The sequence below is a fragment of the Hypanus sabinus genome, chromosome 3 (assembly GCF_030144855.1).
Source record: "Hypanus sabinus isolate sHypSab1 chromosome 3, sHypSab1.hap1, whole genome shotgun sequence".
NCBI classification, from domain to species: Eukaryota; Metazoa; Chordata; class Chondrichthyes; order Myliobatiformes; family Dasyatidae; genus Hypanus; species Hypanus sabinus.
This window is the reverse complement of record NC_082708.1, coordinates 151993000-152013944: the sequence shown is the minus strand read 5'-3', so window position 1 is coordinate 152013944 and position 20945 is coordinate 151993000. Positions and strand designations below refer to the sequence as shown.

Here is a 20945-nt window from a genome sequence, read left to right as displayed (position 1 = left end):
ACAAAGTTTGGTAGTTTTGTGGTTAGTGTAGATGTTGTAGGTGGGACATTGTTTGGATGCAGAGCTGGACAGAGATGTGGCAGATGGGGTTCAACCAGAAAAGAGTGAAGTAATATACTTTGGAAGGTTGAACTTGGAAGGCAATGTACAGGGTTACTGGTGGAGTTCTTAGCAGCATGGAGAAGCAGAGTGATCTTAAGGTCTATTTGCATAGAACCCTTGAAGTTACCATGCAATTTGATAGTGATTCTGAAGCATATGATATGTTGGCCTTCTATAGTCAGAGAATTGAGTTCAAGAGCCATGAAGTAATGATGCAGCTCTATGAAACTCTGCTTAGACCACACTTGTGTATTGTGTTCAGTTCTGGTTGCCTCATGAAAGATGTGAAAGCTTTAGAGAGGGTGCAGAGGAGATTTTCCAGGATGCTGGCTGGATTAGAGAAAATGTCTTATGAGGATAGGTTAAGCAAGTCTTTTTTGGAGTGAAAGAGGATGAGAGATGACTTGGTAGAGGTGTATAATATGATGGGAGTCATTGATTTAGTGGACAGTCAATAACTTTATCCAGGGCAGAAATGGTTAATACAAGAGGGGATAACTTTACAGGATTGCAGGACAGTACAGGGAAGATGTCAGAGATGGTGTGTATGTGGAATGTGTTGCTGGGGTGGTGATAGACACAGATGCATTAGGGACATGTAAGAGACTCTTAGAAAGGCACATGGAGAAAAGAAAAATGATGGCTTTAAAGGAGGAAACCTTAGACCTTCAAGTCAGTATGAAGGTCAGCACAATATTGTGGGATGAAGAGCCTGTATTGTGCTGTACTCACTGAGTTCCATGTTTTATGTTCTTATGTGATTGAGGAATCAGCAATGCTGATAAGTGGCTATGCTTTAGGTGCAGAAATTTTGTCTCTTGCACAAAATATGCATATTGCAATTGTTTTTGTCATACACTAGAAATCTCTAGTTTGAATTTTTTGGGGCTTTGTATTATTTGAATTACACATATAGATTACAGATCAGAGATATTTCTGTATACTCAGTGTAATTTTTAAATGTCATTTTATATTATGTTTCACATAAATGCATCTATTAAATGATGCAAAATTTTTAAAAATATGTTTAATAGATTTGTTCACATTTGTAATAATTCCTGAAGAGTCACACTGTTGAAGATGACAGAGGAGACTGCAGATGCTGGAAATCCAGAGCAACACACAAAGGCACTGGAGAACCCAAAGGATTGAAGGGTCCAGATGAAGTGACTCAAACTGAAACGTCTACTCTCTTTCCTTCCATAAATGTGGTCTGATCCACTGAGTTCCTCCAGCGCCATTGTGTGTTGCTGTCTGTGCTTCTATAGGTTTGGATTTTGGATCTTTTCTAAACAAGTGCCTGTGTACCAGATAACTTCAACTAGGCTCTCTACTTCCAAATTCAGTTCTAGTGACTAAAGACACATTTCCAACCAGTTTAGTTTTGCTTTATCAGTCAGGTGTAGTTTGAGATACATTGCTGTAACATACATCTTAAACTCAATTCAACCAGAACTTGTTTCTCCAGGGAATGAGTTTATTTACAAATCTTAATTGTTGCTTCGGCCTTTTAAGAATATCTTGACCAAAATATTGCATCTCTTTATTTTAGGAATGGGTATTAAATGCTGGCTTGACCAGTGATGCCCAGAGAAATTATGTAGCTATTGAAAGCTACAGATTCAATTCCTGCAGTTATGGTATACAAGGATGCTCCTAACTTTAAATATTGTAAATCGTAAGCTACATGCGTTTCTTCCGTTACTATTCTAGTAGCCTGATCATTTGTGAATAGCCAATTTTGTGTTCTTTTAACAATTAGGAAAACACTGGTCAACCCTGAAATCATCTTACCTGAACACTGTGGTTGAGATAATTAAGACTGTTTTGACCCGGAAGATAATCGACCTCTTTCATTTATGTCAACAACTCCACCCATCACGTGCCCTCCAGTTTAATAATCAACAAACTGATTTTAAAAATGTACTGGATGTACTGAAACTACTCTACAAAGTAAGTATCAGGGAAAACTGGTTATAAATATTGTAGAAGTCTCATTTAGACAACATTTAAAGCACAAAACAGCAGGTACTAAGAAAATTTGTTCCTGTATTTCACATTTAGGCAAATATGAAGTTAAAACATAGTGTTCCACTGAGTAATTTCTACATCAGTGAACTTCGCCTGTTTCCATTTGACATAGCCCACATATGCAGAGCTGAACAACTGGTAAGTTTCAAGCAAATGTTGGCACTGAATTAAAACAGATGTCCAAGCATGTTTCATAACCTATTGTTGGCAACTGTCTGCCTCATTGTACTATCACGCTGCCACCTCGTTATGATGCCTTAGTTGCTGATGATTTTGTCAGTGTTTCTTCTTGGGAAATAGAACTATTACTCAGATCAGCTGTGCTTTTTAAATGATATTGTAACAGTGAATCTGATTAGTTAAACCTAGGCTGAGATTTTTAAAATTAGGAAGTGCAATCACTTAACAGTTTGGGAACAGTTTATGGTATCCTTTTTTACAAACAAGGGAACATAGTGGCACAGAATGAAATATTCACTGTGGTGCTTAAAAGACAAATATTTTTATTAAGTGAATCAATGCAAATAACCATATATAACCATATAACAATCACAGCACGGAAACAGGCCATCTTGGCCCTCCTAGTCCGTGCCGAACCCTTAATCTCACCTAGTCCCACCTACCCGCACTCAGCCCATAACCCTCCACTCCTTTCCTGTCCATATACCTATCCAATTTTACCTTAAATGACACAACTGAACTGGCCTCTACTACTTCTACAGGAAGCTCATTCCACACAGGTATCACTCTTTGAGTAAAGAAATACCCCCTCGTGTTTCCCTTAAACTTCTGCCCCCTAACTCTCAAATCATGTCCTCTAGTTTGAATCTCCCCTACTCTCAATGGAAACAGCCTGTTCACATCAACTCTATCTATCCCTCTCAAAATTTTAAATACCTCGATCAAATCCCCCCTCAACCTTCTACGCTCCAATGAATAGAGACCTAACTTGTTCAACCTTTCCCTGTAACTTAATTGCTGAAACCCAGGTAACATCCTAGTAAATCATCTCTGCACTCTCTCTAATTTATTGATATCTTTCCTATAATTCGGTGACCAGAACTGCACACAATATTCCAAATTTGGCCTTACCAATGCCTTGTACAACTTTAGCATTACATCCCAACTTCTGTACTCAATGCTTTGATTTATAAAAGCCAGCGTTCCAAAAGCCCTCTTCACCACCCTATCTACATGAGACTCCACTTTCAGGGAACTATGCACAGTTATTCCTAGATCTCTCTGTTCCTCTGCATTCCTCAATACCCTACCATTTACTCTGTATGTTCTATTTGGATTATTCCTGCCAAAATGTAGAACCTCACACTTCTCAGCATTAAACTGCCAACATTCAGCCCATTCTTCTAACCGGCATAAATCTCCCTGCAAGCTTTGAAAATCCACCTCATTATCCACAACACCTCCTACCTTAGTATCATCGGCATACTTACTAATCCAATTTACCACCCCATCATCCAGATCATTTATGTATATTACAAACAACATTGTGCCCTGAGGCACCCCGCTAGTCACCGGCCTCCATCCCGATAAACAATTATCCACCACTACTCTCTGGCATCTCCCATCTAGCCACTGTTGAATCCATTTTATTACTCCAGCATTAATACCTAACGACTGAACCTTCTTAACTAACCTTCCATTTGGAACTTTGTCAAAGGCTTTGCTGAAGTCCACATAGACTACATCCACTGCCTTACCCTCGTCAACATTCCTCGTAACTTCTTCAAAAAATTCAATAAGGTTTGTCAAACATGACCTTCCACACACAAATCCATGCTGGCTACTTCTAATCAGATCCCGTCTATCCAGATAATTATAAATAATATCTCTAAGAATACTTTCCATTAATTTACCCACCACTGATGTCAAACTGACAGGTCTATAATTGCTAGGCTTCCTTCTAGAACCCTTTTTAAACAATGGAACCACATGAGCAATACGCCAATCCTCCGGCACAATCCCCGTTTCTAATGACATATTAAAGATCTCTGTCAGAGCTCCTGCTATTTCTACACAAACTTCCCTCAAGGTCCAGGGGAATATCCTGTCAGGACCTGGAGATTTATCCACTTTTAAATTTCTTAAAAGCGCCAGTACCTCCACCTCTTTAATTGTCATAGGTTCCATAACTTCCTTACTTGTTTCCCACACCTTAGACAATTCAATATCCTTCTCCTTAGTGAATACCGAATAGAAGAAATCATTCAAAATCTCTCCCATCTCCCTCGGCTCCACACATAGCTGACCACTCTGATTCTCTAAGGGGCCAATTTTATCCCTCACTATCCTCTTGCTTTTAATATAACTGTAGAAAGAGACAGTTTACCCAGTAGAAGGGGCTTGTATGAAATTGGTCATTTAGCAAAACATCCAGGTTTGATGCCATCTATATGGAGCTTGCATGATTTCCCTGTAACCACATGGGTTTCCCTCGGGCTCTCCAGTTTCCTCCCACATTGTAAAAACATGCTGGTTCACAGGTCAGTTGAATGTTCTGGATGGGGGCTTGATGGGCATGTGAGAGAATCCGTGGGGAATGGGTTTAATAGGATTGTTCTGAGAGTCGGCATACACTCACTATTGAGAACCACCTATCTACATCTTTCTCACGGCACAAGTTATCACAAACTTGATGGGCTGAATTGCTTCCTACGGTGTTGTAGGGAAATTTGATGTTAGTCATCTTTGTCTAGGCATATCATGATAATACTGTTTATGCTTTTATTTCTTGCATGGCAATCAAATGGGAAAGACGGCCAATATTATCCTGATGTTTCTCTCCTACCCGTTTATCCTTGATTTGATATTGAAGGCTCAGTTACTTTACATGGATTCAGATATGAAGATGCAGGTAAGGAACTTGCTTGTCTTGGAGTAAAATCCACCATTCCAAAGTGATTTGAAGTTTCACTACCTGTCTCCTCAAAGTTGCTCCTTCAAACTTACGACTTTGTCAAGATTATGACTACCAGTACTAAAGTGGTCAGTCCCAAATATTACACTAATAGTACAGTAGTAAACTTGTCCCCACCAGTACTGTAGCCAAGATTTATTAAGTGACAGACCCATCCCCAGGTGTATTGTAGCCCAGTGTTATACAGAGCAGACCTGTCCCTACGATTATAGTATCCCAGTGTTATACAGGTGTAACTCTTCTGATCTATTTTAAATCTTGTATATTTTCCAGACAGCTCAATTCGAAATGCCTTATCCAGAGTTCTCCAACCTAATACATCTATAAAGCCTCAGAAAACCTTTTTGCTTGAGTCCCAGTGGAAATTGAACCTACCCCATCTGATTCACAGAGACAAACCAAGCCAGGGCAGATACCTTGGAATTAGTTTGAAAATGAAAACAAAACTGCAAATACTGGAATTCTGAAATGAAAAGGATCAAAATTCTGGAAACACTCAACAGGTTAGGCAGCATTTGTAGAAAAAGAAACTGGGTTAATGCTTCTGGTCAAAGACCCTTTGTCTGAACTTGGAAAGAGGGAAAACAAATTAGATTTAAACTGCAGAGAAGTTGTTGGTAGATATAGGAAGAACTAAGACCACATCTACAAAAGGACATCTTGCATGAGCTTATGTAGCTGTTAGAAGCAGATTTTGCTTCTTTGTAATGAGTTGCCTAATATCAAGACAGGGGTCATGCAGTAAGCTAGTCTATACTACTGCCAAGAGAAAAACTGAATTCCCAGTTCCGATGAAGGGACACAAACCTAAAACATTAAATCTGCTGTTGTTTCCACAGATGCTGCCTGGCCTTTTGTGTGTTCCCAACAGTTACTGCTTATAACTGAAATCTTTCATCTCTCCATTGTAGTAATCTGGTTTTTTGTCATCTCAAGGATATTCACATGTTTCTGAAAATTAGGTGACCAAAATCCAAGGCTACTCTCCAATTAATGCATTGGACAGATTCAGCATAACATTCCTGTCCTTAAGTGCTTTACTAATAATCCTTACAACATGCCTTGGATCTTTCAAGGATTCATGCACATTCAAACCAGAATTCTTGGTTCCTGTACACCTCTATAGGTGCAGAATATAGGTGACAATAGGTGCAGAAGTAGACCATTCGGCCCTTTGAGCCTACACTGCCATTTTGAGATCATGGCTGATCAACTACTATCAATACCCGGTTCCTGCCTTGTCACCATATCCCTTGATTCCCCTATCCATAAGATACCTATCTAGCTCCTTCTTGAAAGCATCCAGAGAATTGGCCTCCACTACCTTCCAAGGCAGTGCATTCCAGACCCCCACAACTCTCTGGGAGAAGAAGTTTTTCCTTAAATCTGTCCTAAATGACCTACCCCTTATTCTCAAACCATGCCCTCTGGTACTGGACTCTCCCAGCATCTGGAACATATTTCCTGCCTCTATCCTGTCCAATCCCTTAATAATCTTATATGTTTCAATCAGATCCCCTCTCAATCTCCTTAATTCCAGCGTGTACAAGCCCATTCTCTCTAACCTCTCTGCGTAAGACAGTTCTGACATCCTAGGAATTAACCTTGTGAATCTACGCTGCACTTCCTCTACAGCCAGGATGTCCGTCCTTAACCCTGTAGACCAAAACTGTACACAATACTCCAGGTGTGGTCTCACCAGGGCTCTGTACAAATGCAAGAGAATTTCCTTGCTCTTGTACTCAATTCCCTTTGTAATAAAGGCCAACATTCCATTAGCCTTCTTCACTGCCTGCTGCACTTGCTCATTCACCTTGAGTAACTGATGAACAAGGACTCCTAGATCTCTTTGTATTTCTCCCTTACCTAACTCTACAATATTGTATCTGAATGAATTGTTTTTCAACTGCCATGTCCCTTTCAACCTGCCTATGCTGTCTTGTCCTTATCCTCCCATGCTTTGTTGTAAACAATTTAGAATTGGTACCCCCATATACCACCTTTCAATCATTAATATGCACATACAAGTGTTTATCCTAGTACTGACCATGAAGAACACCAGCCTTCTCCTCTCCTTTCCTACCCTCATAACCTGTCCATCACCTCTCTCTGGTTCCCCACCTCCTTCACTTTATTCATGGTCTACTGTCCTCACCTATCACTTCGCATCTTCTCACATCATCCACCCACCTTCCTCTTCACCTGGTCTCAACTGTCAGCTTGTAATACTCTCGATCTGCCTCCACCCTCCCCCCCACACACTTCTTATTCTGGCTTCTGCCCCCTTTCTATCCAGTCCCGAAATGTCGACTGTTTATTTCTTTCCATAGATGCTGTCTGACCTGCTAAGTTTTTCAGCAGTCTGTGTGTGTTGCTCTAGATTTCCAGCATCTGTAGAATCTCTAATGTTTCTGCCTTTCAGCCTTTTTTTTCTGTTGCTGTCTCCTTAATTCCATGGGCTAATGATTAGTCTAAATCAGACCCCTGTATAAAGGCAGTTGGAGGCACTGCTTTCCCCCCCCCCCCCCAGTCTCCAGGCTGTTGTGTGGTGGTTTCTTGCAGCTAACAAAAGCCTATCGTTCGCCTCCTGTCTCTAAGAGTTATTGATGGTGCCTCATCAGTATATTCAGTGTCATGACAACGTGTGTTATCTACAATATTTTTTTCCATTTCTCCTGGTTAGAAAGCAGTTTTCGATGCTTTTCACTTCACATTACGGAACTCACTCGCAGGAAGCCCAGAGCCTCTCAGATGTGCCTGGTTCGTATTGAAGGTTAATCGTCAGAGCTTGGTTCCTGATACTTTTGAGATATTGAAGAATGTGAATAAGGCAGAACTGCAGAAGTATCTTCTGGTAAAATAAATATTTAATACTCTAAGAGTCATGATCATTTTCAATAAACCACTACTATATTAATGCTTTTGGACAAAAACAGACATCATGAAATATGAGTTCACATCCCAAAGAACTGGCATTGATTTTAAATATTTGCAAAAGCTGTGGCTGGTGTCAGTTTTTAAAAAAAATGAGAGGAACTACGAGAGGAGCCTGCAGACAGACTTGGATAGTTTAGGGGAATAGGCAAAGAAGTGGCAAATGAAATACAATGCTGGAAAGTGTATGGTCATGCACTTTGGTGGAAGAAATAAACCGGCACACTATTATTTAGATGGGGAGAGAATTCAAAATGCAGAGATGCAAAGGGACTTGGGAGTCCTTGTGCAGGATAGTCTAAAGGTTAACCTCCAGACTGAGTCAGTTGTGAAGAAGGTGAATGCAATGTTGACATTCATTTCTAGAGGTATAGAATATAAGAGCAGGGATGTGATGTTGAGGCTCTATAAGGCACTTGTGAGTCCACACTTAGAGTATTGTGTGCAGTTTTGGGCTCCTTATTTTAGAAAGGATATACTGACATTGGAGAGGGGTCAGAGAAGATTGATGAGAATGATTCCAGGAATGAAAGGGTTACTGTAAGAGGAATGTCTGGCAGCCATTGAGCTGTATTCCCTGAAGTTCAGCAGAATGAGGGAGGGGAATCTCATAGAAACATTCCGAATGTTAAAAGGCCTGAACAAATCGGATCTGGCAAAGTTATTTCCCATGGTAGGGGAGTCTAGGACAAGAGGGCACGACTTTAGGATTGATGGACGTCCTTTTAGAACTGAGATGCGGAGAAACTACTTTAGTCAGAGGGTGGTAAATCTGTGGAATTTGTTGCCACGAGCAGTTGTGGAAGCCAAGTCATTGGATGTATTTAGGGGATAGATAGATAGGTTCTTGATTAGCCAGGGCATCAAAGGATATGGGGTGAAAGCAGGGGAGTGGGGATGACTGGAAGAATAGGATCAGCCCATGATTTAATGGTGGAGCAGACTCGATGGGCTGAATGGCCTTCTGCTCCTATATCTTATGGTCTTATCAGATGTGAAAACAGAAAGCAACACTCGGCATGTCAAGCATTAATAGAAAGAGACAGAGTTAATGTTTTATGTAAATGGAAAACCTATCGTTTCATGTACAATCGGCCCTACTTATCCACGGATTCTGTATGCACGGATTCAGCCAACTGCGGAGTGCAAAAACCTGGAAGTTCTCTCTTCACTCGTTGTTTGAGCATGTACAGACTATTTTTTCTTGTCATTATTCCCTAAACAATACAGTATAACAACTACTTACATAGCACTTACATTGTATTAGGTATTATAAGTAATTTAGAAATAACTTAAAAGTACAGGCAGTCCCCGGGTTATGAATGAGTTCCATTCCTGAGTCCGTCTTTAAGTCAGATTTGAAGTGGGAACAGGTACATCCGGTTTATTTTGCATCAGTTAATCAAACATTGTTCTTAGTATATAGTACATATTTTACCTTTCTATGCATATAAAACACTTAAACATACGTATTTCAATAATTTAACCACTGCATGGCTTAGTAATAATTGTAGCTTTCATCGGGGCAGGGCCTTTCACATTCTACATTAAAATTGTTCCAATCGTTGACCGACTGTAGCCTAACGTTTTTCCAATGACCGATGGCACTTCACCTCTTTCCGATCGCTTTATTACTTCCACCTTATTTTCAATTGCGATCATGATTATTTGCGTGAACAGAAACATTGTGGATTCAGAGCTTCACCGCCAGGTCCTAATGTTCACTACATGAAGACATGTTAAATAAAGTCCGGGGTTCCGCTGGGTCCTGAAGACCACCGCACTGAAACATGTTAAATAAGGGACTCGAGCATCCGCGAATTTTGGTATCCGCGGGGGGTCCTGGAACCAATTCCCCGCGGATAAGGAGGGCTGACTGTAGTGTGTAGCAACATGGATTCATAAGATATACAGGAATATACAGTATTGATTAACTTATTAGCCTGGCATCCAGTTACTGGGTAAGCTGAGTTAGTAATATGTTCTATTCACGTCTCTGCTGCTGAGAAAATTAAACTCCAACTTTTAAATTCATTCTGAATTGTAAAGAAGTTGCTGGATTTTGTTTGGATTAGTTTATTACTGATGCATGTAATGACATCTGGTGAAAAGCTTTTGTGTGTCATCCAGACATAGCAGACCACACGTAATTACTTTGAGCTCGCAAAATGAAAAAGTGATTGCAGAATATAGTGTTGTGGTTACAAAGAAAGTGCAGTGCTTGTAGACAAATAACACAATTTTCAGGAAGTTACTCTTGTCACCTTTCCTCTGCACAAATATTTGCATCTTTTTTCAGGTGGAATTTAAAGGCGAGCCTGGTGTTGATTTGGAAGCTATCAAGAAGGAATTCTTCACGTCTGTATTTGAAAGGCTGGTTCATCCAGATTCAAACATGTTTATTCATTTTCAAAGCTCTGGATCTATTTGGCTTCCTTCTCAGGTGAGTATGTTAATTAACGAAGAAAATCATACAACAGCTCACACTGATAAACCTTGCACCCTCATCAATCCATTCTAATCTGCTCCAACAACTTCTGCGTACCTTTCCTTATAAATCATAATACATTCCATAAGATCCCAAGCTCTGCAGCTTTATAAAACTTTTGTTTGGTCACACCTGCATTCAGTTCTAGTCTCCACATGAATGGAAGAACATGGAGCTTTGGAGAGGGTACCGAAGATGTTTACTAGGATGCTGCCAAGAATAGAGGACTTGCTATAAAGAGAGGCTGGACAAACTTGGGTTATTTGCTCAGGAGCAATGGTGCCTGAGGGGGGACCTGATAGATGTTTGAGATTGAGATGCATAGATACAGTAGATGGCCAGTATCATGTTTCCAGGGCTGAAACATCTAATACTAAAAGACATATACTTAAGGCGTGAGAAGGTAAGTTTAAGGGAAATGTGGGGAGCAAGTTCTTTACACAGAGTGATGGGTGCTTGGAATGCGCTGTCAGGGTTGGTAGAAGAGACAGATACGACAGTAGTGTTTAAGAAGCTTTTAAATGGGGACATAATGTGTAGAAAATAGAGTGATATGGGCATTGTGAAAGCGGAAGGTATCAGTCTTATTAGGTGTTTAATTTGTTTGGCACAACGTTGTGGTCCAAACAACTTGTTTTCTCTGCTGTAATCCTCATAATACCACCATCTCTATTGCCTGGTGTCATTTATAAACTATCAATCTGCTTAAATGGCATCCAATCCTGGATTAACAAGAGTCATTTTCAATCATATATTGACTCCTTTCCCTAGCTGAGTCTAACTGCAACCTCCCTGAAGCTGGAAAAGACTAGATAAAAAAATGTTTCAATCAATCCCTGCACACAGTACTACTGTTATCCTTGCATCAGGGGTCTATACACTTGGAGCAAGAGATCCCTACTTCTCCACTGAAATCCTCATGCAGTGTAGGTCTATGTAGGTTCCTGATTGTTTGATACACTTGGATGTTTGCTCTTAGTGATTCGTGTGTCCAAGTCCCTCGGAACACCAACTCCGTCTCTCAGAATATCAACTGTTGTTTCATCATTGATCAGGAGATGGGGTTCAGACCAACATAAATAAACTAATTTCCACTTATGCAACATTGCCACCAAATCTCTCACTTATTCAATTCATCTGATCACTGCTTTGGACTTCATTTTACAACCGAGATAAAAGAGCCCTGGTTGATTAATATGCATAAACTAAAAAAAGAATCTGAATGGGGTTCATTATCACTGTCTTATATGATATGAAATTTCAGCTAGCCTCCTTCCCCTCCCCCCACCTTTTTATTCTGGCAGCTTCCCCCTTCCTCGGGGGGGGGGAGGGGGAGAGAGAGAGAGAGAGAGAGAAAAAACGTGTAAGGAAGCCAGCTGGATTCGAACTCGGGAACCTGTCGCCCTGAAGTCCAGCACTGATGCCACTACGCCACCAGCCGGCCTCTTAGTCCTGAAGTAGGGACCAAAATGTCGACTACTTGTTCATTTCCTTAGATGCTGCTTGACCTGCTGAGTTCCTCCAGCATTTTATGTGCGTTGCTTTGGATTTCCAGCATCTGCAGACTTTCTCTTGTTTTTATGATATGGAATTTGTTATTTTGTGACAGCAGTTCAGTGCAAAGATATAAAATTGCTATAAATTACAAAGTAAATTAGTAATGCAAAATCATCAGAATAACAAGGTGGTGTTTATGGGTTCATAGCCCATTAATGAAATCTGATAGCAGAGGAGAACAAGCTGTTTCTGAAACAGAGTGTGGGTCTTCAGGCTTCTGCCCCTGATGGCAGTAAAGAGAAGAAGGCATGTCCTGGATGCTGAGGATCTTTAGTGAGAGATGCTGCCAGTTTGTGAAGGTGGCTTGTGCTTGTGCCCATGATGGGAGCTGGCAGAGTCTACAACCCTCTACAGCTTCTTGTGATCCTGTGCATTGGAGCCTCCATATCAGGCTGTGATGCAACCAGTCAGCAAAGGAAGACTCTGTTCCAGAGTTAAGGGATGTATAAATGATGTACGTACTCTTTATGAATGTGTGAACCTGGCTTCAATGGTAGACAACGAAGCCATGAGATGAGTTCCAAGACACAAGTCCTCCATTATGCTGTTGTTATTTCTAAACTCAACAGCACAGTGAATTCCTGTATGTGATTCTGATATATTACAATCAAGAAGGAAGCTAATCAACATATTCAGTCCATGCCATCTTATCAGTCCCATTCACACTGATCCTGAAACTCGCTCTCTCCCACATACTCATCAACTGTTTTATTTTGAGACCATCCAAAAAGTGAGATAACCTCGTGATACCACGCAATTTTTCCACGCTGGGATTTCTTTCAGATATTACCATGGATTTGCATTAATCTAGGAAAATGGTTTGGATATTGTAATGTGATTATTACAGAATATAAACTAATCAATATGCATTTAAAATGTTTCAAATAGTTTCTGCTGTGTCATTGTCTCTGGAGAGCCTAAAGAGGAAGATTTATACTTTTTGTCAATCAACTGTTACATTTTTCTGGTTCTCTTGTCATTATTATAGGTCTCAGTGCCAATTCAAGACTACTTCCTACTTGGAGTATTGTGCGGTCTTGTTGTGTATAATAAGTGTTTGATCTCTATCCCTTTGCCACTCGCACTGTTTAAGAAGCTACTGGACATCAAGCCGACTTTGGAAGATGTGTTTGAAGTGGATCTACTTTTGCATAAGTAAGTCCTTACACCAGAGGGAATTGTATGTTGAAAAATGTTACGGTTGCCAGTTTGGGTGCAATGTGGAAATTATTGATTTATATGCAGAGAAAAATGAGGAGCACAAATAGGAGTGAGACCAAGTTGCACAAAGAAAGATACTGTGATCAATTCATGTCTCAGTTCAGCTGCTAGTCATCTAAATGTCATTCTAAGAAATAAGGGAATACTACATTTATATAGTCCCTTTCACATCCATGTCAGAATGATTTGAGAGCATCACAATCAGTATGATACACATCATCTGATATTCCCAAATCCTCCATAAAAATGTAAAATTGTTACTTCTGTGGAATTGGGGGGTTCAAAGGGAAGAGGGAGGATTGTTGAGGGTGTGGCTGCAAGAAGTGATTCTCAGCAGAAAGCCCCTGCAAACTTGTCCAAATCTGTGGAGTACTATAAACTGCCAGCATATTCTGAAAAATTGTATCTTGGAGCTCCTCACTGCCTGACGTAGAAGGCAGATACACACATTAATATGGGTGCGATTCATTTAAATTTCACTAAGTTATGCGGCAGTCCCTTTCTTGTCCCACATTATGTATTGTATCTAAATCAGCCAAGGCCATGTGGTCTCTACTACAAGATGGAATGCAAACTTCGACCAGTTTTATTCTTGTCCCTGCAGTCAGCAGCAGAAAAGACTCCTTATTTAGTCCAGTTTTATTTTTGTTCACAATTATTTTCAATACAAACTTAAATTGCAACTCTGATGTTTCTGTGATTTTCCAATTGATGTAATGAATTTAAGGGCTTTTCTTTCCTGATTGTTTCCAGCCACCTGCAAAACATTTTGATCTATGACAAGATTGAAGAGCTGGGAATGGAATGTACGGTGAGTACAAAATGATGTACTGCTGAGTTCTATCAGTAGATTGCTCATCTCTCTTTCAGAACTCCTTTCTCTTACCTTAAGCTAATATCCTCTTGTTTTTGATATCTCTATCCACATCTGTGTAAATCCCTCACTTCTGGGAGTCAGTGTCAGTCTTTCATTTGATTCTCTCCCATGTGTCCTTAGGAGCACTTTGCAACATTCAAGGCTGTTAGGAGCGGTTTAAACTAATACGGCAGGGATTTGGGAACCGGGACGATAGAGCCAAGGATGAGCCAGTAGGTTTACAAGTAGATGATGGGTGTAGTATGAATGTAAGGAAGGACAAGCCAATATTTGGGTACAAATGCAGGCAGTGCAGAGTTCAGAGGAACATTCAAAAGGGTGAAGAATGCAGGACAGGAGGTGCTATATTTAAATGCACATAGTGTTTGTAGTAAAGTGGACAAACTCATGACACAGTTAGAGATTGGTCAGTATGATATTGTGGACATCACTGAGTCATAGCTGAAAGAAGCTCATAGTTGGGAGCTAAATATCAAAGGACATACTTTGTATCAAAAGGACAGGAAAGGGGTGGTGTGGCTCGGTTGGTAAGAGATGGAATTACATCTTTCGAATGAGGTGACATGGGGTCAGAGAATATCAAATCTTTGTGGATGGAGTTAAGAAGCTGCAAGAGTGGGGGAAAAACATATGGAAATCATATATAGGCCTCCAAATACTTGCCAAGATGTGGGGTTGAGATTGCAAAGGGAGCTGGAAAGGGCATGCAATAAGGGCAATGTCACAATTGTAATGGGGGGCTTCAGTATGCAAGGTGTTGGGTCACAAGAGAGGAAATTTGTTGACTGCCTACAAGATGGCTTTAGGGCAGCTTGTTCTTGAGCCTACTCGGGGAAAGGCTACCTTAGATTGGGTGGTGTGTAATAATACTGATTTTATTAGAGAGATTAAGGTAAGGGAACCCTTAGGAGGCAATGATCATATTATGATTGAATTCATACTCCAATTTGAGAAGAAGTGTAACTGACATGTATCAGTATCTCAATGGAATAAAGGGAATTACAGAGGCATGAGAGAGTGGAGTTTGCCCAGGTGGATCGGAGGGGGATACTGGCAGAGATGATTGCAGAACAGAGGTGGCTGAATTTTCAAAGATAAAGGTATATTTTAATGTCGGAGAAACGTATACAATATACACAGCAATTCTTTTTCTTCACGAGCATCCACAAAAGCAGGGGAGTGCCCCAAAGAATGAAAGACAATTAAATGTTAGAACTCCAGAGTCCTCCCCGCTCTCTCTACTCATAAGCAGCAGCAGAGCAACAACGGCCCCCGTTCCCTCACCAGCAAAAATGTATCAGCGCCCCCACCCCCAACCCGAGCACACAAGTGTGCAGCAAAGTATCAATAAAGACACAGACTTGCAGTACCCGGAAGACTACATGTTCACCTGATATTCATCATACCACAGGCTCTGTCTCTCCCTAATAAGGGAAAAAGAGGTGTCCCCGTTTCACAGCGCGAGGGGGGACATAACAAATGGCCTGCTGATTTACAATGTTAGAAGTCTGTTGCATTGTCTTTTCCGAGGTCTGTGCCAAAGAACTCAGGTCTCTGGGCACACGGCCAGCAGCCAGCTCGCTGCTTTTGATCTTCCATCTCCTACTACACACCAATTTTCTGCAACGGCATCAACCTCGAGTCCACCTGCCTCCAGTGCCATGGAATCCCAGAATCCTGAAGGCATGCTAGTCTTCTAGGCCGCGTCCTTGGCATATTGAATAGCAGCCAGTCGTAAGACCTTAAGAGTCGGTCCCATTCCTGCACAGAACTGGTCAGCATGTCACTCCAGCTCAGAGTCTTCAAAGGAACTCTGAAAAGGAAAAATAGAGATATTGAAGATAGAAATAAAGCTGCTTCTGAAATGCAAGCAAAGGATTCTTCGTTAGACGCCATCGTTCTCCTAAACTCTGGGATTAGTTCACAAAGCGCAGAATACATATGTCCCATAGAAGAATAAGTTCTCAAATGGCAGGGGTAGGCAATTGTGGCAAGGGAAGTTAAGGATTGCATAAAAAGCAACAAAAGGGCATAAGATATAGCAAAAGTGAGAGGGAAGTTGGATGATTGGGATATTTTTAAAATCCAACAAACAGAAGCTAATAAAGCCACATGAAGGGAAAAGGTGAAATATGAGGGCAAACTGGCCAATAACATAAAGCAGGATACTTAAAGTTTTTTCATTCATATAAAGATAAAAAGGGAGATGAGAGTTAATATTGGACCACTGGAAAATGATGATAAGGTAATAAAGGGGGACAGAAGAATGGCAGATGAACTGGATGAGTACTTTGCATCTGTCTTCAGTGTGCCAGAGGTCTGTGAGTGTAAGGGAGCAGGAGTGAATGCCAATGCTTTTACAAAGGAAAGGGGTGCTAGGCAAACTGAAAGGTCTTATGGTAGATAAGTCAACTGGACCAGATGGACTACATCCCAGAGCTGTAGTTTTAGAAAAAGAAAAGAAGTTATAGGTCATTAACCTAACCTCAGTGGTTGGGAAATTGTTGGAGTCCAGTATTAAGGATGAGGTTTCAGGGTACTTGGAGACCAGTGATAAAATAAGTCAAAGTCAACAGGGTTTCTGTAAAGGGAAATCTTTCCTGACAAATCTGTACTTTGAGGAAGTAACAAGCAGGGTGGACAAAGGAGAGGCAGTGGATGTCATTTACTTTGATCTTTAGAAGGTATTTGAAAAGGTGCTACACATGAGGCTCCTTAACAAGATAATATCCCATGGCATTACAGGAAAGGTACTGGCATGGATAAAGAAATGGCTGACAGGCAGAGGCTGCAAGTGGGAATAAAAGAGATCTTTTCTGGTTGGCCGCCAGTGACTAGTGGTGTTCCTCAAGGGTCAGTATTAGGACTGCTACTTTTCACTTCATTTGTTAATAATTTAGATAATTGTTTAGATGGATTTATGGCAAAGTTTGCAGATGTTATGACAAAGGGTGGAGGGGTAGGTAGTGCTGGGGAAGCAATGCAATTACAGAAGGACTTGGACAAATTGGAAGAATGGGCAAAAAAGTGGCAGATGGAACACAATGCTGGGAAATGTATGATAATGCCTTTTGGTAAAAGGAACAAAAGTCCAGACTATTTTCTAAATGGGGAGAAAATTCAAACATCAGAGGTGCAATGGGTCTTGGGAGTCCCAGTGCAGGACTCCAAGTAGGTTATAGTTTGCAGGTGGAGTCTGTGGTAAAGAAGGCAAATACAAAGTTGACATTCATTTCAAGGGGAATAGAATAAAAAAGCGAGATAATGCTGAGGCTTTATAAGACACAAGTCAGGCCACACCTGGAGTATTGTCAACTGCCCCTAAATGCCCATATGTTGACCCCTTCATTCCCAGAATCATCCTCGTGAAACTCCTTTGGACTCTTTCCAATGACAGCATATCCTTTCTGAGATGCAATACTCCAGGTGTGGCCTGACTTGTGTCTTATAAAGCCTCAGCATTATCTCATTTTTATATTCTACTCCTCTTGAAGTAAATCCCTTCTACCATACCTGCCTCCTTTGGTTACTGACATACCTGCCACTGTGCATAGCTTCTCCTTATTTAATCTCTCCCTAGTATAATTCCTCACGCCTGCTTTGTTTCCTTACTGAAATGGACCACATACTCCAGCTGCAGCACAACTGGTGTTTATGTGTGTATATCACCAAGTATTTCTGCTCCTGCATATTCTTTAAATGTAGTCATCTTAGCACTTTTGGAATTACAAATTATTAGCTGAATATTAAGTAACCTTGGTAATCATTAGGAACTAGAACTGCTCATAACTAACTCTTCTTCTGTAGATGCGTTGGCAAGAACGGGATGTTGTCATTTCAAATGGCGGAAACGGACTTTTGACCACCAAGAACAAGTGAGTTATATAACAGCAATTGAGCTACAACCAGGGCATTTCTTTTTAGAGCCTTAGAACTGACAATATTTCCTCCACAAGTTTGTCCCATTCCCAGCTCCATGGAATCTCTGCTGGCTCCATCCCATAGCAACACATCAGCCTAAGCTTTCTTTATCCACACTGAGCTGTTCCTGCTGTCACCTGGTTTGTTTCCATTGTTCTGCTGAAACCTCAGCCAAGGCTGTGCTGACCTGGCCAATTCATACTGATGCTCACCCTTCACCCCTCTGCCTGCTGATCTGCATTGGCACCCCATCAAAAAAAATCATCCCCACTTTCAAAACCCTGGTGGCCTGGCCAGCTTGTCTTGCCCTCTATCCCAGCAAAATCTATTTCTCATCCTTTGAATAAATTCCACCTTGAGTACCTCAGTGTCAATCTTTCTCCATTGTGATAGACTCTCACAATATCCCTGGAAGCACTTTACAATATTCAAGGTGTAACGTAAATGAGCATGTTTGTTGTTCATCTCTACTCCCTTGCAAAACAGGCAAGGGATGTCGTGTGCATACAAGTTTTAAGTGTGTGGCCAGCAGTCCCAAATGAGGAACTGGTGTTTTCTTGCTACTTATTTGCATTGTAGTGCATTGGAAAAGTTATTGGATCAGTAGGTTCAAATCCAACCATACCAGTTGAGAGATTTAAAATGAAATTATTCAGTCTGGAATGAATACTAGTTTTAGGAGTGGTTGTAATAAAACTACTGGATTGATATTGATTAATATGATAGGTGAGATATTTAATAAGACATTGGGAGCAGCTTTTTCACCCATACTGTAGGATGGTGTGCATTTGAAATGAGCTGCCAGAAATGTTGGTTGACCCAGCACATTAGCAATTCGTAGAAACCATCTAGATAAGTGCTTAGAGAGGAGAGGTTTAGAGGACTCTGGGTCAGATCTGGGCAATGGGATTAACTTGCTGGGCAGCACAGCATGGATGAGCTGGATTTAAAAGCCTGTTTCAATGCTGTATGACTCCAATTAAAACCCCATCTGGTTTGCTTATGTCCTACAGGAAAGGATATATGCTTGCTTTACCCACGGTAGTCTATATGTAAAGACATACCTAACAGTGTGCCTAGTGCTTAATTGCCTCATCAATTCAGAACCAGTTAGGGATGGACATAAAAATGCTGGCAATCCTCATGATCCCTACATCAATAATTGACTAAAATAAAATATTTTATTTCATTGAGCATTGTTAATGCATTTTAAATTTTGTTTTCTCTTCCTAATCAAAGGAAGAAATTTGTAGATTCCTGCTTGAATTACATATTCGAAACTTCAATCAAGAAACCCTTTGACGAACTTAGAAGAGGATTCTACCACGTTTTGGATGAAAAATTGATAAAATTATTCCAACCTCAAGAGCTGAAAGACATGTTGATTGGAAGCATTGAGTATGACTGGCAAATGCTGGAAGAGGTTTGAAAATTCTACCTTACTTTTCCAAGAGCATTTAGCATAGGGAAAACTGACAGACAATTTGTATACATCAGGCTCCCACAAAGAGCTCTAATATAACAATGCTGTATTTAGCATAGAAAGACCTCTTGCTGTCAGTGTGCTCAGTGATCATCATACATATGAAGGGTGGTCTTCAGTATTGTGTTACTTATAAACAGTTGATCAATTACACCAACTAAGAGAATTAATGTTGCAAGCATCTGAAATGAAACATAAAAGATCTCTTTATATTATCATCAAGTGCTGTGTCATATGACACAGGCGATCATGATCTTCCACCATGACCATGATTGCTTTTGGCAAATTTTTCTACAGAAGAGGTTTGCCATTGCCACCTTCTGGGCAGTGTCATCAAGAGACGGGTGACCCCAGCCACTATCAATGCTCTTCAGAGATTGCCTGATGTCAGAGGTCGCATAACCAGGACGTGATTATGAAACAGCTGCTCATACGACCTTGCAAAAGGCTTCGCTTGACCCTGATCGGGGAGGGGGTCTGAATAGGTGCTACACCTTGCCCAAAGGCAATCTGCAGGCTAGCAGAGAGAAGGAGTGCTTTGGTAGAGACATATCTCTGCCCCACCAGCCTCTCATTTTTTTTTAATAACCTCTTATTTCACCATTGGTACATCTCAGAATTATTTACACCTGTCACTGTTGGAATTTTGTAAATGTCACAACAAACCCCACAAAACGACAGTGTAAGTAATAACCAGAAAATGAGTTTTAAGTAATGTTGAGCAAGGAACCTATGTTGGCCAAAAGATATTACCTTAAGGGTAAATTGTCTGCCTGCCTTTGGACTGTGCTGCATGACCTTTTGTGCTCACTTCGGAGATCAGAAGAGGCCTAGATTTATCATCTTATCCCACAGTAATGCTTTTGGGTGTCAGGTCTCGATCTTGGTGCTTGACTCTCTGAGCCGTTGCCAACATGGACAGATGCTAACGCGCTGCTTGTGGTTCCACCATCTCCTTTGACAGCACAGTCCAGATACCAATCGCTCTTTGTTTAGTAGAACTCCTCTCGAAGCCCATTCCTCTCACCTTAATGCAATGCCCTCTTGTTTGTGATACCTCCATCCAGATTTTTGATAACCTGAATAAATGTTGCTCGATGTCTAAATCTTTTGTTTTATGCTCTCCACAAAGTCCTTACAAAATTCAAGGCAGAGATAACTGGATGTTTTTGTCATTCATCCTTCTCACCTGTATTCTTCTGTAAGCACTAATGATATTTTTCAAACAGAATACCAGCTATGAGGGAACCTATCACAAATCGCACCCAACCATCAAGATATTCTGGGAGGTTTTTCATCAGATGATTCCTGATCAGAAGAAACTCTTTCTATGTAAGTACATCATTGAGCTCTTACAATAGTACAAAGTTAATAGCAGGATTCTTTGCAGGAATAG

At 40.7% G+C, this 20945-nt stretch overlaps 1 protein-coding gene across 1 annotated transcript in view; it reads left to right on the top strand.

Annotated features, from left to right (window-relative positions):
- The window catches only part of LOC132390939 (uncharacterized), a 122799-nt gene that overhangs the window by 31275 nt on the left and 70579 nt on the right, over positions 1 to 20945 (top strand). The window contains exons 13-22 of the mRNA XM_059963474.1: positions 1865 to 2055; positions 2167 to 2271; positions 4907 to 5005; positions 7752 to 7922; positions 10302 to 10445; positions 13036 to 13202; positions 14022 to 14079; positions 17953 to 18020; positions 19306 to 19489; positions 20779 to 20881. Coding sequence (XP_059819457.1) covers positions 1865 to 2055; positions 2167 to 2271; positions 4907 to 5005; positions 7752 to 7922; positions 10302 to 10445; positions 13036 to 13202; positions 14022 to 14079; positions 17953 to 18020; positions 19306 to 19489; positions 20779 to 20881 — 1290 coding nt within the window. The remainder of the gene's footprint in view (positions 1 to 1864; positions 2056 to 2166; positions 2272 to 4906; positions 5006 to 7751; positions 7923 to 10301; positions 10446 to 13035; positions 13203 to 14021; positions 14080 to 17952; positions 18021 to 19305; positions 19490 to 20778; positions 20882 to 20945) is intronic.